The 26,451-nt window shown below is 43.0% G+C and overlaps 1 protein-coding gene across 1 annotated transcript in view; it reads left to right on the top strand.

Annotated features, from left to right (window-relative positions):
* The window catches only part of LOC110523072 (uncharacterized), a 127,876-nt gene that overhangs the window by 32,310 nt on the left and 69,115 nt on the right, over positions 1 to 26,451 (top strand). Inside the window, exons 17-24 of the mRNA XM_036976594.2 lie at positions 256 to 462; positions 569 to 820; positions 8,500 to 8,706; positions 8,813 to 9,064; positions 16,749 to 16,955; positions 17,062 to 17,313; positions 25,001 to 25,207; positions 25,314 to 25,565. Coding sequence (XP_036832489.2) covers positions 256 to 462; positions 569 to 820; positions 8,500 to 8,706; positions 8,813 to 9,064; positions 16,749 to 16,955; positions 17,062 to 17,313; positions 25,001 to 25,207; positions 25,314 to 25,565 — 1,836 coding nt within the window. The remainder of the gene's footprint in view (positions 1 to 255; positions 463 to 568; positions 821 to 8,499; positions 8,707 to 8,812; positions 9,065 to 16,748; positions 16,956 to 17,061; positions 17,314 to 25,000; positions 25,208 to 25,313; positions 25,566 to 26,451) is intronic.

Genomic DNA, 26,451 nt, shown 5'->3' on the forward strand with positions numbered 1-26,451 from the left:
GCAGGGTCGGAACTAGAAGCACAAGCATTTCGCTACAATCGCAAAAACATCTGCTAACCATGTGCATCTGACAAATACAAATTGATTTGAGTTTGAAAATGTTTACTAGCTAGTATATTAGCAGTTGAGACATGTTACCTACAGTCTAACCCTTTGTGCTGAATTGTTTTGGGGGAAACTAACGCTTCATTAGACTTGTTCTGGGTAGAGTGTAAAAGGCCTGTCTGTTATCTTGGTAATACTCTCTCCCTACAGAATCTCCAGTTCCACTTACTACAGCTTATTTGGCTCCAACTACAACCGTTCCAGATATTCTTCCTGCTCAGCCAGTCTGTACCAGTCCATCAGTGAGGTGTCGGGGCTCAACTTTGTGCATCTCCCAAACTCAGCTGTGTGACACATTGAGAGACTGCCCTGATGGTTTTGATGAGGAGTCCTGCATTACTAAATGTCCAAACCGAGGTAGATATATTAATGCGTTCTGATATTTGATACTGCTTTGCCACCCAGAAAACCCCTTTAACCCTCTTAACCTTTCTTCATGGTCCCTCTTATGTGTGTCTCCCAGGTGAGTTCCGGTGTAAGGACAGGAGGAAATGTATTGAGAGGAGTCTGGTTTGTGATGGACGCGCTCATTGCCATGATGGCTCAGATGAGATTGGCTGTCCAACGATCGCTGCTCCAACATCCCAAACTGCGCCCCTGAAGTGCCGTATGGGTTCTAGACTGTGCAAGGATGGGAGAGAGTGTGTCCTGCACAGCCATGTTTGTGATGGAGAGGTGGACTGTACGGATGGATCAGATGAACAGGACTGTGGAGGTGAGTCTGATTTCTGACTGGTCAGTCGGGACGTTTTCTAAATCGACTAAGTGTCTGACGGTGTTTATAAAATGGCATGACGTCCCAAAAATGGGGAACCGGACAGAACTGCCACTTGCAGTACACGGTCAACAATGTGACAAAGGTTATCTAATGTTTTTGTAGGGCTGTCAGAGTTAATCAGTTAACGTAAGTTCATCTTTTTGAAATTTTAGTGCGCATTTTCTTTATCGCGAATAAGCGCATTGTCTGAAAGCGTGTAACATTAGGTCAAAAGACATCTCAAATCTACAATGCCATGTAATGCATATTAACATTGCAGTTAAAGAAAGTGTGCGTTGTCAATTTACCTAATTTTGTTAACCGTTACCTTAGACAAAGTCAAGACAACAATATTCTTGTAATGTTTTTTGTATGAATCTTAAATGATGGCTCACTGAATAGGCAGGGGGGTTTATCAAAATAATTAAGGCACAGCACGCTTTTGGACTCATTCAGCAGTTTTTACTGATTAAGTACAATACCATTCCAAATGAATGTTGAAAGTTTAAATTATATTCCTAAAACGTTAGTAAAAAATGATGCCATGGCTGCCGCCTGTTGACTACACATATAGATAAATATCCTAACTAATATGCAGAAAAGGTTATTAATAGTACATGTTACAATTTACACAAACTGTACATCTGCAACAATCATATATATTTTTAAACGAGTACCTTATAAACTGCACACACACCAAAAACCCTCATTCAAGGGTTTTTCTTTTTACCATTTTCTACATTGTAGAATAATTGTGAAGACATCAAAACTATGAATTAGCACATATGGAATCATGTAGTAACCAGTGTTAAAATCAAAATATATTTTATACATTTGAAATTCTTCAAAAAAGCCACCCTTTGCCTTGACAGCTTTGCACACTCTTGGCATTCTCTCAACCAGCTTCATGAGGTAGTCACTTGGAATGCGTTTTCAAATAGCAGGTGTGCCGCCTTAAAGTATTTGTGAAATGTGTTTGAGCCAATCCGTTGTGACAATGTAAGGAAGGGTATACAGAAGAGAGCCCTATTTGGTAATTGACCAAGTCCATATGTCAAGAACAGCTCAAATAGCAATGAGAAATGACTGTCCGTTTAAGACATGAAGTTCAAGTGCAGTCGCAAAAACCAAGCACCATAATGTAACTGGCTCTAATGAGGACCGCCACAGGAATGGACGACCCAGAGTTACCCCTGATGCAAAGGATAAGTTCATTAGATTTACCAGCCTCAGAAATTGCAGCCCAAATAAATGCTTCACATAGTTCAAGTAAGACGCATCTCAACATCAACTGGTCAGAGGAGACTGCGAATCCAGCCACCATGATCGAATTGCTGCAAAGAAACCACTACTAAAGGACACCAATAAGAAAGACTTGCTTGAGCCAAGAAACACAAGCAATGGACATTAGACCGGTGGAAATTTGTCCTTTTGGTCCGAGTCCAAATTGGATATTTTTGGTTCCAACCGCTATGTCTTTGCGAGAACGGATCTCCGCATGTGTTTTTTCCCACCATAAAGCATGAAGGAGGTGGTGTTACGGTGTGGGGCTGCTTTGCTGGTGACACGGTCACAGCATTCTGCAGCCATACGCCATACCATCTGGTTTGGGCTTAGTGGGACTGTCATTTTGTTTTAACAGGACAATGACCCAACACAACTCCAGGCTGTTTAAGGGCTATTTTAACAATACGGAGAGTGATTGAGTACTGCATCAGATGACCTGGCTTCCACAATCCTCAACCAAATTGAGATGGTTTGGGATGAGTTGGACCGCAGAGTGAAGGGAAAGCAGCCAACAAGTGCTCACCATATGTGGGAACTCAAGACTTGGAAAAGCCTTCCAGGTGAAGCTGGTTGAGCGAATGCCAAGTGTGCAAAGCTGTCAAAGCAAAGGATGGCTATTTGAAATATATATTTAGATTTTAACACTTTGGTTGCTACATGATTCCATATGTTGCATAGTTTTGTCTTCGCTATTCTGCAACATAGGAAAAATAAGGAACCGTTTGCTTGAGTAGGTGTTCTAACACTTTTGACCGGTAGGGTTTATCCGCTCTAGGTTTATCCTCTCAGAAATGCTTGTTGTAAAAATTCAGAAAACAAAACATATTTTACATAGGTTTAAAGATGAACTTCTTGTTAATCCAACCACGGTGTCAGATTTATAAAATGCTTTTCGGCGAAAGCATACCTAGCCCAGAACATAGCCTAGTTGAAAAATTATTACAAATAGTAACCAGCCAAGCAGAAGCGTTACAGAACTCAGAATTGGAGAGAAAATTAATCCCTTACCTTTGATCTTCATATGGTGGCACTCAGAAGACATTCATTTACTCAAATGTTCCTTTTGTTCGATAGTCTCTTTATATCCAAAAACCTCTTTTTGTTCAGATTTTCTTCAGTAATCCACAGGCTCAAACGCAGTCAAAACAGGCAGACAAAATCAAAATTGTATCCGTAAAGTTCATAGAAACATGTCAAATGATGTTTATATTCAATCCTCAGGTTGTTTTTAGCCCAAATGATCTATAATATTTCAACCGGACAATGACGTCGTCAATAAAAGGTACACAAGAAATGCACTCTCTCGGGATTGCGCATGAAAAAGCTCTGACACGTAAGGTTCCACTCATTCAGACTGGTCTTACTCCCTCATTTATAAGAATACAAGCCTGAAACAATTTCTAAACACTGTTGACATCTAGTGGAAGGCATAGGAACTGCAAATTGCGTCCTAAGTCGATGGATACAGTAATGGCATTGAATAGAAAACTACAAAACCAAAACACACAATACTTCCTGAATGGATTTTTCTCAGGTTTTCGCCTGCCAAATCAGTTCTGTTATACTCTGAGACAATATTTTAACAGTTTTGGAAACTAGAGTTTTCTATCCAAATCTACCAGTTACATGCATATCATATCTTCTGGGCCCGAGTAGCAGGCTTCTTAATTTGGGCATGCTTTTCATCCGAATGCTGCCCCCTACCCTAGAGAGGATTTATATATGTCACTTATTAGAGGATAACCTTTGGAAATGTCCACTATTTTGTGATGTTTTGATAGGGGATCACAAAAACAGGAAGAGGAACAATTTAGAAAAATATTTATTTAGATTTTTTTAAAGCCACATGGAAACTTGGATTAACCTATACATGGTTGGTTAGATGAGAATTTATAGAAGGCTTCCATTTATATTTTGGAATGGCAGATTTTGATTTTGGTGGTCTGCATCAAGGAAAAAGGAATAAACCACCAAGGTCAATGAATCACGACCTGCCATAGAATATCTGCAGTGAGTGATAAATAAATTAAATTATTACAATTTAGCAGATTAACACTGGAGTGATATATGAGCAGATGGTGTGTGAGAGTAGTGATACTGGTGTGCAAAAGTGCAGCAAAGTAAATAAAAACAATATGGGATGAGGTAGGTAGATCGGGTGGGCTATTTACAGATGGACTATGTACAGCTGCAGCGATCGGTTAGCTGCTCAGATAGCTGATGTTTAAAGTTAGTGAGGGAAATGTAAGACTCAGCTTCAGAGATTTTTGCAATTAGTTCCAGTCACTGGCAGCAGAGAACTGGAAGGAAAGGCGGCCAAAGAAGCTGTTGGCTTTAAGGATGACCAGTAAGATATATCTGCTGGAACGCGTGCTATGGGTGGGTGTTATCGTGAGCTGTGAAGGCAGAGCTTTACCTAGCATAGAGTGATAGATGACCTGGAGCCAGTGGGTCTGGCGACTAATATGTTACCGGGGCCATACAGGTCACAGTGGTGGGTGGTATAACGCGCTTTGGTAACAAAACGGATGGCTCTGTGATAGACTACATCCAATTTGCTGAGTAGAGTATTGGAGGCTATTTTGTAGATGACATCGCCGAAGTCGAGGATCGGTAGGACAGTCAGTTTTACTAGGCTAAGTTTGGCGGCGTGAGTGGAGGCTATTTTTGACTTTCAAATCCTTGTATTGATGTGTAGCCAGTGACTTGGAGACCGCCCAGAATTATCTGCACCATTTGAGGAAAATTCAAACTGCATTCTAAGTTCTGTGACCTCCTCCCCACCCCCACACACTCCTATGACAAAATCAAATATATTGCTGTTTTAAGCAATTGGTCTTGTCGTCATGTTGACTAAACTTTTATACTAACATCACCAAACTGAGGTCAAACGGAAGTGTAATTTGTGTGTAATGTGGTTTAAAATGTTGCCTTGTGTAATGTAGTAACACATACTATCCACATATTGGAAAGTAGCGTAATATACATTTTTTAGAAATGGATAAATCATTATAATTTGGGATGATAGTAAATGATACAAACTCACATTTGTTTCAATCACATATTTCTAGACCACATTTAACCATTCCAGCCCAGGACCTCAACATCCAGTTTCACCTGCAGGATCATCTGAGACCAGCCTTTCAGACAGCTGATAAAACTGTGGGTTTACAAAACTGAAGAAAGTCTGCTCAAACTGTCTCAGGGAAGCGCTTCTGCGTGCTTGTCATCCTCACCATGGTCTTGACCTGACTGTAGTCGTAACTGACTTCAGGGGGCAAATGCTCACCTTCAATGGCCACTGGCACTCTGGCGAAGTGTGCTTCATGGATTAAATCCTGGTTTCAACTGTACCAAGCAGATGTTGGATAGCATAAGGCATCGTGTGGGTGAGAGGTTTCATGTCAACGTTGTGAAGAATGCCCCATGGTGGGTTTATGGTATGGGCAAACATAAGCTATGAACACAATTGCATTTTATCGATGGCAATTTGAATGCACGGAGATGCCATGAGATCCTGAGGCCCATTCTCTGCCGCCATCACCTCATGTTTCAGCATGATAATGCATGACGCCATGTCTCAAGGATCTGTACACAATTCCTGGAAGCAGAAGTATGGCCTGCATACTCACCAGACATGTCACCCGTTGAGCATGTTTGGAAGACTGTGTACGACAGCATTTTCCAGTTCCTGCCAATATCTAGTAACTTCTCACAGCCATTGAAGAGGAGTGGGACAATATTCCACAGGCTGCCATCAACAGCCTGATCAACTCTACATGAAAATGGCAAATGGCGGTCACACCAGATACTGACTGGTTTTCTGATCCACGCCTCTACCTTTTAAGGTACCTGTGACCAGCTGATGCAAATCTGTATTCCCAGTTGTGAAATCCAGAGATTAAGGCCTAGTGATTGTATTTCAATTGACTGATTTCCTTATCAGATCGATTTATAAAGACGGTACACCAGCAGAGTGCTATAAAGTGCTATACAGAAAACGAGCCTAAAACCCGAACAGCAAGCAATGCAGACGTAGAAGCAAGGTGGCATTGAACTACCTAGAATGGCAGGAACCTAGGAAGAAACTTATAGGAACCAGGCACTGAGGGGTGGCCAGTCCTATTCTGGCTGTGCTGTGTGGAGGGTATATATGGCCATTTAAGGCCAGATTGTTCAAAAGTTGATAATGACCAGCAGGGTCAAAACAATAATCATTGGTTGTAGAGGGTGCAACATGTACTCCTCAGGAGTAAATGTCAATGGCTCTTCATAGCTGAGCAGTGAGGTTGTTGTGGGGGGGGGGGTTCGAGGGAGCTCAGTAAAATCTTTGTTGCGTTTTATATTTTTAAGTGTACATTGACATATTGACTGCGCGGGCTGGCAAAACCCTGGATAATTTTTATTCTAACTTCTGCGACGCATACAAAGCCCTCCCCTGCCCTCCTTTCGGAAAATCTGACCGACTCCATTTTGTTGCTCCCAGCCTATAGACCGAAACTTAAACAGGAAGCCTGTGCTCAGTTCTGTTCAACGCTGGTCCGACCAATCGGATTCCACGCTTGAAGATTGCTTCGATCACTTGGACTGGGATATGTTCGGCATAGCGTCGGACATTAACATGGATGAATATGCTGATTCGGTGAGCGAGTTTATTAGCAAGTGCATCGGTGATGTTGTACCCACAGCGTCTAAAACATTTTCCAACCAGAAACTGTGGATTGATGGCAGCATTTGCAAAACTGAAAGCACGAACCACTGCTTTTAATCAGGGCAAGGTGACCGGAAACATGACCGAATACACAGTGTAGCTATTCCCTCCAAGGCAATCAAACAAGCTAAGCACCAGTATAGAGACAAAGTAGTCGCAATTCAATGCCAGACTGCATCCCCAGCCGCGTCCTCAGAGCATGCGCAGACCAGCTGGCTGGTGTGTTTACGGGCATATTCAATCAATCCTTATCCCAGTCTGCTGTTCCCATATGCTTCAAGAGGGCCACCATTGTTCCTGTTCCCAAGAAAGCTAAGGCAACTGAGCTAAATGACTATCCGCTTCGTAACTCACTTCCGTGCTTTGAGAGACTAATCAAGGACCATATCACCTCCACCCTACCTGACACCCTAGACCTACTCCAATTTGCTTACCGCCCCAATAGGTCCACAGACAACGCAATCACACTGCCCTTACCCATCTGGACAAGAGGAATACCTATGTAAGAATGCTGTTCATCGACTACAGCTCAGCATTTAACATCATAGTACCCCCAACTCGTCATTAAGCTCTAGACCCTGGGTCTCGACCCCGCCCTGTGAAACTGGGTCCTGGAATTCCTGACGGGCCGCCCCCAGGTGGTGAGGGTAGGTAACATCTCCACCCCCCTGATCCTCCACACTGGGGCCCCACAAGGGTGCGTTCTCAGCCCTCTCCTGTTCACCCATGACTGCGTGGCCATGCCCGCCTCCAACCCAATCAAGTTTGCAGACGACACTACAGTGGTAGGCTTGATTGCCAACAATGACGAGACGGCCTACAGGGAGGAGGCGAAGGCCCTCGGAGTGTGGTCAGGAAAAAAACCTCACACTCGACGTCAACAAAACAAAGGAGATGATCGTGGACTTCAGGAAACAGCAGACGGAGGAGCCCCCTATCCACATCGACGGGACAGTCGTGGAGAAGGTGGGAAGTTAAGTTCCTTGGCGTACACATCACGGACAACTGAAATGGTCCACCCACACAGACAGCATGGTGAAGGCGCAGCAGCCCTAACCTCAGGCGGCTGAAGAAATTTGGCTCGTCACCAAACACACTCACAAACTTTTACAGATGCACAAGCGAGAACATCCTGTCGGGCTGTTGCCTGGTACGGCAACTGCTCCGCCCACAACCGTAAGGCTCTCCAGAGGGTAGTGAGCTCTGCACAACGCATCACCCGATGGACAACTACACCACCTGATGTCACAGGAAGGCCAAAAAGATCATCAAGGAGGACAACCACCCGAGCCACTTCCTGTTCAACCAACCTTCTTATTCATTCCTTTACACTTGTGTGTATAAGGTAGTTGTTGTGAAATTGTTAGATTACTTGTATATTACTGCAGGGTCGGAACTAGAAGCACAAGCATTTCGCTACAATCGCAAAAACATCTGCTAACCATGTGCATCTGACAAATACAAATTGATTTGAGTTTGAAAATGTTTACTAGCTAGTATATTAGCAGTTGAGACATGTTACCTACAGTCTAACCCTTTGTGCTGAATTGTTTTGGGGGAAACTAACGCTTCATTAGACTTGTTCTGGGTAGAGTGTAAAAGGCCTGTCTGTTATCTTGGTAATACTCTCTCCCTACAGAATCTCCAGTTCCACTTACTACAGCTTATTTGGCTCCAACTACAACCGTTCCAGATATTCTTCCTGCTCAGCCAGTCTGTACCAGTCCATCAGTGAGGTGTCGGGGCTCAACTTTGTGCATCTCCCAAACTCAGCTGTGTGACACATTGAGAGACTGCCCTGATGGTTTTGATGAGGAGTCCTGCATTACTAAATGTCCAAACCGAGGTAGATATATTAATGCGTTCTGATATTTGATACTGCTTTGCCACCCAGAAAACCCCTTTAACCCTCTTAACCTTTCTTCATGGTCCCTCTTATGTGTGTCTCCCAGGTGAGTTCCGGTGTAAGGACAGGAGGAAATGTATTGAGAGGAGTCTGGTTTGTGATGGACGCGCTCATTGCCATGATGGCTCAGATGAGATTGGCTGTCCAACGATCGCTGCTCCAACATCCCAAACTGCGCCCCTGAAGTGCCGTATGGGTTCTAGACTGTGCAAGGATGGGAGAGAGTGTGTCCTGCACAGCCATGTTTGTGATGGAGAGGTGGACTGTACGGATGGATCAGATGAACAGGACTGTGGAGGTGAGTCTGATTTCTGACTGGTCAGTCGGGACGTTTTCTAAATCGACTAAGTGTCTGACGGTGTTTATAAAATGGCATGACGTCCCAAAAATGGGGAACCGGACAGAACTGCCACTTGCAGTACACGGTCAACAATGTGACAAAGGTTATCTAATGTTTTTGTAGGGCTGTCAGAGTTAATCAGTTAACGTAAGTTCATCTTTTTGAAATTTTAGTGCGCATTTTCTTTATCGCGAATAAGCGCATTGTCTGAAAGCGTGTAACATTAGGTCAAAAGACATCTGAAATCTACAATGCCATGTAATGCATATTAACATTGCAGTTAAAGAAAGTGTGCGTTGTCAATTTACCTAATTTTGTTAACCGTTACCTTAGACAAAGTCAAGACAACAATATTCTTGTAATGTTTTTTGTATGAATCTTAAATGATGGCTCACTGAATAGGCAGGGGGGTTTATCAAAATAATTAAGGCACAGCACGCTTTTGGACTCATTCAGCAGTTTTTACTGATTAAGTACAATACCATTCCAAATGAATGTTGAAAGTTTAAATTATATTCCTAAAACGTTAGTAAAAAATGATGCCATGGCTGCCGCCTGTTGACTACACATATAGATAAATATCCTAACTAATATGCAGAAAAGGTTATTAATAGTACATGTTACAATTTACACAAACTGTACATCTGCAACAATCATATATATTTTTAAACGAGTACCTTATAAACTGCACACACACCAAAAACCCTCATTCAAGGGTTTTTCTTTTTACCATTTTCTACATTGTAGAATAATTGTGAAGACATCAAAACTATGAATTAGCACATATGGAATCATGTAGTAACCAAAGTGTTAAAATCAAAATATATTTTATACATTTGAAATTCTTCAAAAAAGCCACCCTTTGCCTTGACAGCTTTGCACACTCTTGGCATTCTCTCAACCAGCTTCATGAGGTAGTCACTTGGAATGCGTTTTCAAATAGCAGGTGTGCCGCCTTAAAGTATTTGTGAAATGTGTTTGAGCCAATCCGTTGTGACAATGTAAGGAAGGGTATACAGAAGAGAGCCCTATTTGGTAATTGACCAAGTCCATATGTCAAGAACAGCTCAAATAGCAATGAGAAATGACTGTCCGTTTAAGACATGAAGTTCAAGTGCAGTCGCAAAAACCAAGCACCATAATGTAACTGGCTCTAATGAGGACCGCCACAGGAATGGACGACCCAGAGTTACCCCTGATGCAAAGGATAAGTTCATTAGATTTACCAGCCTCAGAAATTGCAGCCCAAATAAATGCTTCACATAGTTCAAGTAAGACGCATCTCAACATCAACTGGTCAGAGGAGACTGCGAATCCAGCCACCATGATCGAATTGCTGCAAAGAAACCACTACTAAAGGACACCAATAAGAAAGACTTGCTTGAGCCAAGAAACACAAGCAATGGACATTAGACCGGTGGAAATTTGTCCTTTTGGTCCGAGTCCAAATTGGATATTTTTGGTTCCAACCGCTATGTCTTTGCGAGAACGGATCTCCGCATGTGTTTTTTCCCACCATAAAGCATGAAGGAGGTGGTGTTACGGTGTGGGGCTGCTTTGCTGGTGACACGGTCACAGCATTCTGCAGCCATACGCCATACCATCTGGTTTGGGCTTAGTGGGACTGTCATTTTGTTTTAACAGGACAATGACCCAACACAACTCCAGGCTGTTTAAGGGCTATTTTAACAATACGGAGAGTGATTGAGTACTGCATCAGATGACCTGGCTTCCACAATCCTCAACCAAATTGAGATGGTTTGGGATGAGTTGGACCGCAGAGTGAAGGGAAAGCAGCCAACAAGTGCTCACCATATGTGGGAACTCAAGACTTGGAAAAGCCTTCCAGGTGAAGCTGGTTGAGCGAATGCCAAGTGTGCAAAGCTGTCAAAGCAAAGGATGGCTATTTGAAATATATATTTAGATTTTAACACTTTGGTTGCTACATGATTCCATATGTTGCATAGTTTTGTCTTCGCTATTCTGCAACATAGGAAAAATAAGGAACCGTTTGCTTGAGTAGGTGTTCTAACACTTTTGACCGGTAGGGTTTATCCGCTCTAGGTTTATCCTCTCAGAAATGCTTGTTGTAAAAATTCAGAAAACAAAACATATTTTACATAGGTTTAAAGATGAACTTCTTGTTAATCCAACCACGGTGTCAGATTTATAAAATGCTTTTCGGCGAAAGCATACCTAGCCCAGAACATAGCCTAGTTGAAAAATTATTACAAATAGTAACCAGCCAAGCAGAAGCGTTACAGAACTCAGAATTGGAGAGAAAATTAATCCCTTACCTTTGATCTTCATATGGTGGCACTCAGAAGACATTCATTTACTCAAATGTTCCTTTTGTTCGATAGTCTCTTTATATCCAAAAACCTCTTTTTGTTCAGATTTTCTTCAGTAATCCACAGGCTCAAACGCAGTCAAAACAGGCAGACAAAATCAAAATTGTATCCGTAAAGTTCATAGAAACATGTCAAATGATGTTTATATTCAATCCTCAGGTTGTTTTTAGCCCAAATGATCTATAATATTTCAACCGGACAATGACGTCGTCAATAAAAGGTACACAAGAAATGCACTCTCTCGGGATTGCGCATGAAAAAGCTCTGACACGTAAGGTTCCACTCATTCAGACTGGTCTTACTCCCTCATTTATAAGAATACAAGCCTGAAACAATTTCTAAACACTGTTGACATCTAGTGGAAGGCATAGGAACTGCAAATTGCGTCCTAAGTCGATGGATACAGTAATGGCATTGAATAGAAAACTACAAAACCAAAACACACAATACTTCCTGAATGGATTTTTCTCAGGTTTTCGCCTGCCAAATCAGTTCTGTTATACTCTGAGACAATATTTTAACAGTTTTGGAAACTAGAGTTTTCTATCCAAATCTACCAGTTACATGCATATCATATCTTCTGGGCCCGAGTAGCAGGCTTCTTAATTTGGGCATGCTTTTCATCCGAATGCTGCCCCCTACCCTAGAGAGGATTTATATATGTCACTTATTAGAGGATAACCTTTGGAAATGTCCACTATTTTGTGATGTTTTGATAGGGGATCACAAAAACAGGAAGAGGAACAATTTAGAAAAATATTTATTTAGATTTTTTTAAAGCCACATGGAAACTTGGATTAACCTATACATGGTTGGTTAGATGAGAATTTATAGAAGGCTTCCATTTATATTTTGGAATGGCAGATTTTGATTTTGGTGGTCTGCATCAAGGAAAAAGGAATAAACCACCAAGGTCAATGAATCACGACCTGCCATAGAATATCTGCAGTGAGTGATAAATAAATTAAATTATTACAATTTAGCAGATTAACACTGGAGTGATATATGAGCAGATGGTGTGTGAGAGTAGTGATACTGGTGTGCAAAAGTGCAGCAAAGTAAATAAAAACAATATGGGATGAGGTAGGTAGATCGGGTGGGCTATTTACAGATGGACTATGTACAGCTGCAGCGATCGGTTAGCTGCTCAGATAGCTGATGTTTAAAGTTAGTGAGGGAAATGTAAGACTCAGCTTCAGAGATTTTTGCAATTAGTTCCAGTCACTGGCAGCAGAGAACTGGAAGGAAAGGCGGCCAAAGAAGCTGTTGGCTTTAAGGATGACCAGTAAGATATATCTGCTGGAACGCGTGCTATGGGTGGGTGTTATCGTGAGCTGTGAAGGCAGAGCTTTACCTAGCATAGAGTGATAGATGACCTGGAGCCAGTGGGTCTGGCGACTAATATGTTACCGGGGCCATACAGGTCACAGTGGTGGGTGGTATAACGCGCTTTGGTAACAAAACGGATGGCTCTGTGATAGACTACATCCAATTTGCTGAGTAGAGTATTGGAGGCTATTTTGTAGATGACATCGCCGAAGTCGAGGATCGGTAGGACAGTCAGTTTTACTAGGCTAAGTTTGGCGGCGTGAGTGGAGGCTATTTTTGACTTTCAAATCCTTGTATTGATGTGTAGCCAGTGACTTGGAGACCGCCCAGAATTATCTGCACCATTTGAGGAAAATTCAAACTGCATTCTAAGTTCTGTGACCTCCTCCCCACCCCCACACACTCCTATGACAAAATCAAATATATTGCTGTTTTAAGCAATTGGTCTTGTCGTCATGTTGACTAAACTTTTATACTAACATCACCAAACTGAGGTCAAACGGAAGTGTAATTTGTGTGTAATGTGGTTTAAAATGTTGCCTTGTGTAATGTAGTAACACATACTATCCACATATTGGAAAGTAGCGTAATATACATTTTTTAGAAATGGATAAATCATTATAATTTGGGATGATAGTAAATGATACAAACTCACATTTGTTTCAATCACATATTTCTAGACCACATTTAACCATTCCAGCCCAGGACCTCAACATCCAGTTTCACCTGCAGGATCATCTGAGACCAGCCTTTCAGACAGCTGATAAAACTGTGGGTTTACAAAACTGAAGAAAGTCTGCTCAAACTGTCTCAGGGAAGCGCTTCTGCGTGCTTGTCATCCTCACCATGGTCTTGACCTGACTGTAGTCGTAACTGACTTCAGGGGGCAAATGCTCACCTTCAATGGCCACTGGCACTCTGGCGAAGTGTGCTTCATGGATTAAATCCTGGTTTCAACTGTACCAAGCAGATGTTGGATAGCATAAGGCATCGTGTGGGTGAGAGGTTTCATGTCAACGTTGTGAAGAATGCCCCATGGTGGGTTTATGGTATGGGCAAACATAAGCTATGAACACAATTGCATTTTATCGATGGCAATTTGAATGCACGGAGATGCCATGAGATCCTGAGGCCCATTCTCTGCCGCCATCACCTCATGTTTCAGCATGATAATGCATGACGCCATGTCTCAAGGATCTGTACACAATTCCTGGAAGCAGAAGTATGGCCTGCATACTCACCAGACATGTCACCCGTTGAGCATGTTTGGAAGACTGTGTACGACAGCATTTTCCAGTTCCTGCCAATATCTAGTAACTTCTCACAGCCATTGAAGAGGAGTGGGACAATATTCCACAGGCTGCCATCAACAGCCTGATCAACTCTACATGAAAATGGCAAATGGCGGTCACACCAGATACTGACTGGTTTTCTGATCCACGCCTCTACCTTTTAAGGTACCTGTGACCAGCTGATGCAAATCTGTATTCCCAGTTGTGAAATCCAGAGATTAAGGCCTAGTGATTGTATTTCAATTGACTGATTTCCTTATCAGATCGATTTATAAAGACGGTACACCAGCAGAGTGCTATAAAGTGCTATACAGAAAACGAGCCTAAAACCCGAACAGCAAGCAATGCAGACGTAGAAGCAAGGTGGCATTGAACTACCTAGAATGGCAGGAACCTAGGAAGAAACTTATAGGAACCAGGCACTGAGGGGTGGCCAGTCCTATTCTGGCTGTGCTGTGTGGAGGGTATATATGGCCATTTAAGGCCAGATTGTTCAAAAGTTGATAATGACCAGCAGGGTCAAAACAATAATCATTGGTTGTAGAGGGTGCAACATGTACTCCTCAGGAGTAAATGTCAATGGCTCTTCATAGCTGAGCAGTGAGGTTGTTGTGGGGGGGGGGGTTCGAGGGAGCTCAGTAAAATCTTTGTTGCGTTTTATATTTTTAAGTGTACATTGACATATTGACTGCGCGGGCTGGCAAAACCCTGGATAATTTTTATTCTAACTTCTGCGACGCATACAAAGCCCTCCCCTGCCCTCCTTTCGGAAAATCTGACCGACTCCATTTTGTTGCTCCCAGCCTATAGACCGAAACTTAAACAGGAAGCCTGTGCTCAGTTCTGTTCAACGCTGGTCCGACCAATCGGATTCCACGCTTGAAGATTGCTTCGATCACTTGGACTGGGATATGTTCGGCATAGCGTCGGACATTAACATGGATGAATATGCTGATTCGGTGAGCGAGTTTATTAGCAAGTGCATCGGTGATGTTGTACCCACAGCGTCTAAAACATTTTCCAACCAGAAACTGTGGATTGATGGCAGCATTTGCAAAACTGAAAGCACGAACCACTGCTTTTAATCAGGGCAAGGTGACCGGAAACATGACCGAATACACAGTGTAGCTATTCCCTCCAAGGCAATCAAACAAGCTAAGCACCAGTATAGAGACAAAGTAGTCGCAATTCAATGCCAGACTGCATCCCCAGCCGCGTCCTCAGAGCATGCGCAGACCAGCTGGCTGGTGTGTTTACGGGCATATTCAATCAATCCTTATCCCAGTCTGCTGTTCCCATATGCTTCAAGAGGGCCACCATTGTTCCTGTTCCCAAGAAAGCTAAGGCAACTGAGCTAAATGACTATCCGCTTCGTAACTCACTTCCGTGCTTTGAGAGACTAATCAAGGACCATATCACCTCCACCCTACCTGACACCCTAGACCTACTCCAATTTGCTTACCGCCCCAATAGGTCCACAGACAACGCAATCACACTGCCCTTACCCATCTGGACAAGAGGAATACCTATGTAAGAATGCTGTTCATCGACTACAGCTCAGCATTTAACATCATAGTACCCCCAACTCGTCATTAAGCTCTAGACCCTGGGTCTCGACCCCGCCCTGTGAAACTGGGTCCTGGAATTCCTGACGGGCCGCCCCCAGGTGGTGAGGGTAGGTAACATCTCCACCCCCCTGATCCTCCACACTGGGGCCCCACAAGGGTGCGTTCTCAGCCCTCTCCTGTTCACCCATGACTGCGTGGCCATGCCCGCCTCCAACCCAATCATCAAGTTTGCAGACGACACTACAGTGGTAGGCTTGATTGCCAACAATGACGAGACGGCCTACAGGGAGGAGGCGAAGGCCCTCGGAGTGTGGTCAGGAAAAAAACCTCACACTCGACGTCAACAAAACAAAGGAGATGATCGTGGACTTCAGGAAACAGCAGACGGAGGAGCCCCCTATCCACATCGACGGGACAGTCGTGGAGAAGGTGGGAAGTTAAGTTCCTTGGCGTACACATCACGGACAACTGAAATGGTCCACCCACACAGACAGCATGGTGAAGGCGCAGCAGCCCTAACCTCAGGCGGCTGAAGAAATTTGGCTCGTCACCAAACACACTCACAAACTTTTACAGATGCACAAGCGAGAACATCCTGTCGGGCTGTTGCCTGGTACGGCAACTGCTCCGCCCACAACCGTAAGGCTCTCCAGAGGGTAGTGAGCTCTGCACAACGCATCACCCGATGGACAACTACACCACCTGATGTCACAGGAAGGCCAAAAAGATCATCAAGGAGGACAACCACCCGAGCCACTTCCTGTTCAACCAACCTTCTTATTCATTCCTTTACACTTGTGTGTATAAGGTAGTTGTTGTGAAATTGTTAGATTACTTGTATATTACTGCAGGGTCGGAACTAGAAGCACAAGCATTTCGCTACAATTGCAAAAACATCTGCTAACCATGTGCATCTGACAAATACAAATTGATTTGAGTTTGAAAATGTTTACTAGCTAGTATATTAGCAGTTGAGACATGTTACCTACAGTCTAACCCTTTGTGCTGAATTGTTTTGGGGGAAACTAACGCTTCATTAGACTTGTTCTGGGTAGAGTGTAAAAGGCCTGTCTGTTATCTTGGTAATACTCTCTCCCTACAGAATCTCCAGTTCCACTTACTACAGCTTATTTGGCTCCAACTACAACCGTTCCAGATATTCTTCCTGCTCAGCCAGTCTGTACCAGTCCATCAGTGAGGTGTCGGGGCTCAACTTTGTGCATCTCCCAAACTCAGCTGTGTGACACATTGAGAGACTGCCCTGATGGTTTTGATGAGGAGTCCTGCATTACTAAATGTCCAAACCGAGGTAGATATATTAATGCGTTCTGATATTTGATACTGCTTTGCCACCCAGAAAACCCCTTTAACCCTCTTAACCTTTCTTCATGGTCCCTCTTATGTGTGTCTCCCAGGTGAGTTCCGGTGTAAGGACAGGAGGAAATGTATTGAGAGGAGTCTGGTTTGTGATGGACGCGCTCATTGCCATGATGGCTCAGATGAGATTGGCTGTCCAACGATCGCTGCTCCAACATCCCAAACTGCGCCCCTGAAGTGCCGTATGGGTTCTAGACTGTGCAAGGATGGGAGAGAGTGTGTCCTGCACAGCCATGTTTGTGATGGAGAGGTGGACTGTACGGATGGATCAGATGAACAGGACTGTGGAGGTGAGTCTGATTTCTGACTGGTCAGTCGGGACGTTTTCTAAATCGACTAAGTGTCTGACGGTGTTTATAAAATGGCATGACGTCCCAAAAATGGGGAACCGGACAGAACTGCCACTTGCAGTACACGGTCAACAATGTGACAAAGGTTATCTAATGTTTTTGTAGGGCTGTCAGAGTTAATCAGTTAACGTAAGTTCATCTTTTTGAAATTTTAGTGCGCATTTTCTTTATCGCGAATAAGCGCATTGTCTGAAAGCGTGTAACATTAGGTCAAAAGACATCTGAAATCTACAATGCCATGTAATGCATATTAACATTGCAGTTAAAGAAAGTGTGCGTTGTCAATTTACCTAATTTTGTTAACCGTTACCTTAGACAAAGTCAAGACAACAATATTCTTGTAATGTTTTTTGTATGAATCTTAAATGATGGCTCACTGAATAGGCAGGGGGTTTATCAAAATAATTAAGGCACAGCACGCTTTTGGACTCATTCAGCAGTTTTTACTGATTAAGTACAATACCATTCCAAATGAATGTTGAAAGTTTAAATTATATTCCTAAAACGTTAGTAAAAAATGATGCCATGGCTGCCGCCTGTTGACTACACATATAGATAAATATCCTAACTAATATGCAGAAAAGGTTATTAATAGTACATGTTACAATTTACACAAACTGTACATCTGCAACAATCATATATATTTTTAAACGAGTACCTTATAAACTGCACACACACCAAAAACCCTCATTCAAGGGTTTTTCTTTTTACCATTTTCTACATTGTAGAATAATTGTGAAGACATCAAAACTATGAATTAGCACATATGGAATCATGTAGTAACCAAAGTGTTAAAATCAAAATATATTTTATACATTTGAAATTCTTCAAAAAAGCCACCCTTTGCCTTGACAGCTTTGCACACTCTTGGCATTCTCTCAACCAGCTTCATGAGGTAGTCACTTGGAATGCGTTTTCAAATAGCAGGTGTGCCGCCTTAAAGTATTTGTGAAATGTGTTTGAGCCAATCCGTTGTGACAATGTAAGGAAGGGTATACAGAAGAGAGCCCTATTTGGTAATTGACCAAGTCCATATGTCAAGAACAGCTCAAATAGCAATGAGAAATGACTGTCCGTTTAAGACATGAAGTTCAAGTGCAGTCGCAAAAACCAAGCACCATAATGTAACTGGCTCTAATGAGGACCGCCACAGGAATGGACGACCCAGAGTTACCCCTGATGCAAAGGATAAGTTCATTAGATTTACCAGCCTCAGAAATTGCAGCCCAAATAAATGCTTCACATAGTTCAAGTAAGACGCATCTCAACATCAACTGGTCAGAGGAGACTGCGAATCCAGCCACCATGATCGAATTGCTGCAAAGAAACCACTACTAAAGGACACCAATAAGAAAGACTTGCTTGAGCCAAGAAACACAAGCAATGGACATTAGACCGGTGGAAATTTGTCCTTTTGGTCCGAGTCCAAATTGGATATTTTTGGTTCCAACCGCTATGTCTTTGCGAGAACGGATCTCCGCATGTGTTTTTTCCCACCATAAAGCATGAAGGAGGTGGTGTTACGGTGTGGGGCTGCTTTGCTGGTGACACGGTCACAGCATTCTGCAGCCATACGCCATACCATCTGGTTTGGGCTTAGTGGGACTGTCATTTTGTTTTAACAGGACAATGACCCAACACAACTCCAGGCTGTTTAAGGGCTATTTTAACAATACGGAGAGTGATTGAGTACTGCATCAGATGACCTGGCTTCCACAATCCTCAACCAAATTGAGATGGTTTGGGATGAGTTGGACCGCAGAGTGAAGGGAAAGCAGCCAACAAGTGCTCACCATATGTGGGAACTCAAGACTTGGAAAAGCCTTCCAGGTGAAGCTGGTTGAGCGAATGCCAAGTGTGCAAAGCTGTCAAAGCAAAGGATGGCTATTTGAAATATATATTTAGATTTTAACACTTTGGTTGCTACATGATTCCATATGTTGCATAGTTTTGTCTTCGCTATTCTGCAACATAGGAAAAATAAGGAACCGTTTGCTTGAGTAGGTGTTCTAACACTTTTGACCGGTAGGGTTTATCCGCTCTAGGTTTATCCTCTCAGAAATGCTTGTTGTAAAAATTCAGAAAACAAAACATATTTTACATAGGTTTAAAGATGAACTTCTTGTTAATCCAACCACGGTGTCAGATTTATAAAATGCTTTTCGGCGAAAGCATACCTAGCCCAGAACATAGCCTAGTTGAAAAATTATTACAAATAGTAACCAGCCAAGCAGAAGCGTTACAGAACTCAGAATTGGAGAGAAAATTAATCCCTTACCTTTGATCTTCATATGGTGGCACTCAGAAGACATTCATTTACTCAAATGTTCCTTTTGTTCGATAGTCTCTTTATATCCAAAAACCTCTTTTTGTTCAGATTTTCTTCAGTAATCCACAGGCTCAAACGCAGTCAAAACAGGCAGACAAAATCAAAATTGTATCCGTAAAGTTCATAGAAACATGTCAAATGATGTTTATATTCAATCCTCAGGTTGTTTTTAGCCCAAATGATCTATAATATTTCAACCGGACAATGACGTCGTCAATAAAAGGTACACAAGAAATGCACTCTCTCGGGATTGCGCATGAAAAAGCTCTGACACGTAAGGTTCCACTCATTCAGACTGGTCTTACTCCCTCATTTATAAGAATACAAGCCTGAAACAATTTCTAAACACTGTTGACATCTAGTGGAAGGCATAGGAACTGCAAATTGCGTCCTAAGTCGATGGATACAGTAATGGCATTGAATAGAAAACTACAAAACCAAAACACACAATACTTCCTGAATGGATTTTTCTCAGGTTTTCGCCTGCCAAATCAGTTCTGTTATACTCTGAGACAATATTTTAACAGTTTTGGAAACTAGAGTTTTCTATCCAAATCTACCAGTTACATGCATATCATATCTTCTGGGCCCGAGTAGCAGGCTTCTTAATTTGGGCATGCTTTTCATCCGAATGCTGCCCCCTACCCTAGAGAGGATTTATATATGTCACTTATTAGAGGATAACCTTTGGAAATGTCCACTATTTTGTGATGTTTTGATAGGGGATCACAAAAACAGGAAGAGGAACAATTTAGAAAAATATTTATTTAGATTTTTTTAAAGCCACATGGAAACTTGGATTAACCTATACATGGTTGGTTAGATGAGAATTTATAGAAGGCTTCCATTTATATTTTGGAATGGCAGATTTTGATTTTGGTGGTCTGCATCAAGGAAAAAGGAATAAACCACCAAGGTCAATGAATCACGACCTGCCATAGAATATCTGCAGTGAGTGATAAATAAATTAAATTATTACAATTTAGCAGATTAACACTGGAGTGATATATGAGCAGATGGTGTGTGAGAGTAGTGATACTGGTGTGCAAAAGTGCAGCAAAGTAAATAAAAACAATATGGGATGAGGTAGGTAGATCGGGTGGGCTATTTACAGATGGACTATGTACAGCTGCAGCGATCGGTTAGCTGCTCAGATAGCTGATGTTTAAAGTTAGTGAGGGAAATGTAAGACTCAGCTTCAGAGATTTTTGCAATTAGTTCCAGTCACTGGCAGCAGAGAACTGGAAGGAAAGGCGGCCAAAGAAGCTGTTGGCTTTAAGGATGACCAGTAAGATATATCTGCTGGAACGCGTGCTATGGGTGGGTGTTATCGTGAGCTGTGAAGGCAGAGCTTTACCTAGCATAGAGTGATAGATGACCTGGAGCCAGTGGGTCTGGCGACTAATATGTTACCGGGGCCATACAGGTCACAGTGGTGGGTGGTATAACGCGCTTTGGTAACAAAACGGATGGCTCTGTGATAGACTACATCCAATTTGCTGAGTAGAGTATTGGAGGCTATTTTGTAGATGACATCGCCGAAGTCGAGGATCGGTAGGACAGTCAGTTTTACTAGGCTAAGTTTGGCGGCGTGAGTGGAGGCTATTTTTGACTTTCAAATCCTTGTATTGATGTGTAGCCAGTGACTTGGAGACCGCCCAGAATTATCTGCACCATTTGAGGAAAATTCAAACTGCATTCTAAGTTCTGTGACCTCCTCCCCACCCCCACACACTCCTATGACAAAATCAAATATATTGCTGTTTTAAGCAATTGGTCTTGTCGTCATGTTGACTAAACTTTTATACTAACATCACCAAACTGAGGTCAAACGGAAGTGTAATTTGTGTGTAATGTGGTTTAAAATGTTGCCTTGTGTAATGTAGTAACACATACTATCCACATATTGGAAAGTAGCGTAATATACATTTTTTAGAAATGGATAAATCATTATAATTTGGGATGATAGTAAATGATACAAACTCACATTTGTTTCAATCACATATTTCTAGACCACATTTAACCATTCCAGCCCAGGACCTCAACATCCAGTTTCACCTGCAGGATCATCTGAGACCAGCCTTTCAGACAGCTGATAAAACTGTGGGTTTACAAAACTGAAGAAAGTCTGCTCAAACTGTCTCAGGGAAGCGCTTCTGCGTGCTTGTCATCCTCACCATGGTCTTGACCTGACTGTAGTCGTAACTGACTTCAGGGGGCAAATGCTCACCTTCAATGGCCACTGGCACTCTGGCGAAGTGTGCTTCATGGATTAAATCCTGGTTTCAACTGTACCAAGCAGATGTTGGATAGCATAAGGCATCGTGTGGGTGAGAGGTTTCATGTCAACGTTGTGAAGAATGCCCCATGGTGGGTTTATGGTATGGGCAAACATAAGCTATGAACACAATTGCATTTTATCGATGGCAATTTGAATGCACGGAGATGCCATGAGATCCTGAGGCCCATTCTCTGCCGCCATCACCTCATGTTTCAGCATGATAATGCATGACGCCATGTCTCAAGGATCTGTACACAATTCCTGGAAGCAGAAGTATGGCCTGCATACTCACCAGACATGTCACCCGTTGAGCATGTTTGGAAGACTGTGTACGACAGCATTTTCCAGTTCCTGCCAATATCTAGTAACTTCTCACAGCCATTGAAGAGGAGTGGGACAATATTCCACAGGCTGCCATCAACAGCCTGATCAACTCTACATGAAAATGGCAAATGGCGGTCACACCAGATACTGACTGGTTTTCTGATCCACGCCTCTACCTTTTAAGGTACCTGTGACCAGCTGATGCAAATCTGTATTCCCAGTTGTGAAATCCAGAGATTAAGGCCTAGTGATTGTATTTCAATTGACTGATTTCCTTATCAAATCGATTTATAAAGACGGTACACCAGCAGAGTGCTATAAAGTGCTATACAGAAAACGAGCCTAAAACCCGAACAGCAAGCAATGCAGACGTAGAAGCAAGGTGGCATTGAACTACCTAGAATGGCAGGAACCTAGGAAGAAACCTATAGGAACCAGGCACTGAGGGGTGGCCAGTCCTATTCTGGCTGTGCTGTGTGGAGGGTATATATGGCCATTTAAGGCCAGATTGTTCAAAAGTTGATAATGACCAGCAGGGTCAAAACAATAATCATTGGTTGTAGAGGGTGCAACATGTACTCCTCAGGAGTAAATGTCAATGGCTCTTCATAGCTGAGCAGTGAGGTTGTTGTGGGGGGGGGGGGGGGGTTCGAGGGAGCTCAGTAAAATCTTTGTTGCGTTTATATTTTTAAGTGTACATTGACATATTGACTGCGCGGGCTGGCAAAACCCTGGATAATTTTTATTCTAACTTCTGCGACGCATACAAAGCCCTCCCCTGCCCTCCTTTCGGAAAATCTGACCGACTCCATTTTGTTGCTCCCAGCCTATAGACCGAAACTTAAACAGGAAGCCTGTGCTCAGTTCTGTTCAACGCTGGTCCGACCAATCGGATTCCACGCTTGAAGATTGCTTCGATCACTTGGACTGGGATATGTTCGGCATAGCGTCGGACATTAACATGGATGAATATGCTGATTCGGTGAGCGAGTTTATTAGCAAGTGCATCGGTGATGTTGTACCCACAGCGTCTAAAACATTTTCCAACCAGAAACTGTGGATTGATGGCAGCATTTGCAAAACTGAAAGCACGAACCACTGCTTTTAATCAGGGCAAGGTGACCGGAAACATGACCGAATACACAGTGTAGCTATTCCCTCCAAGGCAATCAAACAAGCTAAGCACCAGTATAGAGACAAAGTAGTCGCAATTCAATGCCAGACTGCATCCCCAGCCGCGTCCTCAGAGCATGCGCAGACCAGCTGGCTGGTGTGTTTACGGGCATATTCAATCAATCCTTATCCCAGTCTGCTGTTCCCATATGCTTCAAGAGGGCCACCATTGTTCCTGTTCCCAAGAAAGCTAAGGCAACTGAGCTAAATGACTATCCGCTTCGTAACTCACTTCCGTGCTTTGAGAGACTAATCAAGGACCATATCACCTCCACCCTACCTGACACCCTAGACCTACTCCAATTTGCTTACCGCCCCAATAGGTCCACAGACAACGCAATCACACTGCCCTTACCCATCTGGACAAGAGGAATACCTATGTAAGAATGCTGTTCATCGACTACAGCTCAGCATTTAACATCATAGTACCCCCAACTCGTCATTAAGCTCTAGACCCTGGGTCTCGACCCCGCCCTGTGAAACTGGGTCCTGGAATTCCTGACGGGCCGCCCCCAGGTGGTGAGGGTAGGTAACATCTCCACCCCCCTGATCCTCCACACTGGGGCCCCACAAGGGTGCGTTCTCAGCCCTCTCCTGTTCACCCATGACTGCGTGGCCATGCCCGCCTCCAACCCAATCATCAAGTTTGCAGACGACACTACAGTGGTAGGCTTGATTGCCAACAATGACGAGACGGCCTACAGGGAGGAGGCGAAGGCCCTCGGAGTGTGGTCAGGAAAAAAACCTCACACTCGACGTCAACAAAACAAAGGAGATGATCGTGGACTTCAGGAAACAGCAGACGGAGGAGCCCCCTATCCACATCGACGGGACAGTCGTGGAGAAGGTGGGAAGTTAAGTTCCTTGGCGTACACATCACGGACAACTGAAATGGTCCACCCACACAGACAGCATGGTGAAGGCGCAGCAGCCCTAACCTCAGGCGGCTGAAGAAATTTGGCTCGTCACCAAACACACTCACAAACTTTTACAGATGCACAAGCGAGAACATCCTGTCGGGCTGTTGCCTGGTACGGCAACTGCTCCGCCCACAACCGTAAGGCTCTCCAGAGGGTAGTGAGCTCTGCACAACGCATCATCCGATGGACAACTACACCACCTGATGTCACAGGAAGGCCAAAAAGATCATCAAGGAGGACAACCACCCGAGCCACTTCCTGTTCAACCAACCTTCTTATTCATTCCTTTACACTTGTGTGTATAAGGTAGTTGTTGTGAAATTGTTAGATTACTTGTATATTACTGCAGGGTCGGAACTAGAAGCACAAGCATTTCGCTACAATCGCAAAAACATCTGCTAACCATGTGCATCTGACAAATACAAATTGATTTGAGTTTGAAAATGTTTACTAGCTAGTATATTAGCAGTTGAGACATGTTACCTACAGTCTAACCCTTTGTGCTGAATTGTTTTGGGGGAAACTAACGCTTCATTAGACTTGTTCTGGGTAGAGTGTAAAAGGCCTGTCTGTTATCTTGGTAATACTCTCTCCCTACAGAATCTCCAGTTCCACTTACTACAGCTTATTTGGCTCCAACTACAACCGTTCCAGATATTCTTCCTGCTCAGCCAGTCTGTACCAGTCCATCAGTGAGGTGTCGGGGCTCAACTTTGTGCATCTCCCAAACTCAGCTGTGTGACACATTGAGAGACTGCCCTGATGGTTTTGATGAGGAGTCCTGCATTACTAAATGTCCAAACCGAGGTAGATATATTAATGCGTTCTGATATTTGATACTGCTTTGCCACCCAGAAAACCCCTTTAACCCTCTTAACCTTTCTTCATGGTCCCTCTTATGTGTGTCTCCCAGGTGAGTTCCGGTGTAAGGACAGGAGGAAATGTATTGAGAGGAGTCTGGTTTGTGATGGACGCGCTCATTGCCATGATGGCTCAGATGAGATTGGCTGTCCAACGATCGCTGCTCCAACATCCCAAACTGCGCCCCTGAAGTGCCGTATGGGTTCTAGACTGTGCAAGGATGGGAGAGAGTGTGTCCTGCACAGCCATGTTTGTGATGGAGAGGTGGACTGTACGGATGGATCAGATGAACAGGACTGTGGAGGTGAGTCTGATTTCTGACTGGTCAGTCGGGACGTTTTCTAAATCGACTAAGTGTCTGACGGTGTTTATAAAATGGCATGACGTCCCAAAAATGGGGAACCGGACAGAACTGCCACTTGCAGTACACGGTCAACAATGTGACAAAGGTTATCTAATGTTTTTGTAGGGCTGTCAGAGTTAATCAGTTAACGTAAGTTCATCTTTTTGAAATTTTAGTGCGCATTTTCTTTATCGCGAATAAGCGCATTGTCTGAAAGCGTGTAACATTAGGTCAAAAGACATCTGAAATCTACAATGCCATGTAATGCATATTAACATTGCAGTTAAAGAAAGTGTGCGTTGTCAATTTACCTAATTTTGTTAACCGTTACCTTAGACAAAGTCAAGACAACAATATTCTTGTAATGTTTTTTGTATGAATCTTAAATGATGGCTCACTGAATAGGCAGGGGGGTTTATCAAAATAATTAAGGCACAGCACGCTTTTGGACTCATTCAGCAGTTTTTACTGATTAAGTACAATACCATTCCAAATGAATGTTGAAAGTTTAAATTATATTCCTAAAACGTTAGTAAAAAATGATGCCATGGCTGCCGCCTGTTGACTACACATATAGATAAATATCCTAACTAATATGCAGAAAAGGTTATTAATAGTACATGTTACAATTTACACAAACTGTACATCTGCAACAATCATATATATTTTTAAACGAGTACCTTATAAACTGCACACACACCAAAAACCCTCATTCAAGGGTTTTTCTTTTTACCATTTTCTACATTGTAGAATAATTGTGAAGACATCAAAACTATGAATTAGCACATATGGAATCATGTAGTAACCAGTGTTAAAATCAAAATATATTTTATACATTTGAAATTCT

Source organism: Oncorhynchus mykiss, chromosome 5, assembly GCF_057628025.1.
Source record: "Oncorhynchus mykiss isolate SJ-2025 chromosome 5, ASM5762802v1, whole genome shotgun sequence".
Taxonomy (NCBI): Eukaryota; Metazoa; Chordata; class Actinopteri; order Salmoniformes; family Salmonidae; genus Oncorhynchus; species Oncorhynchus mykiss.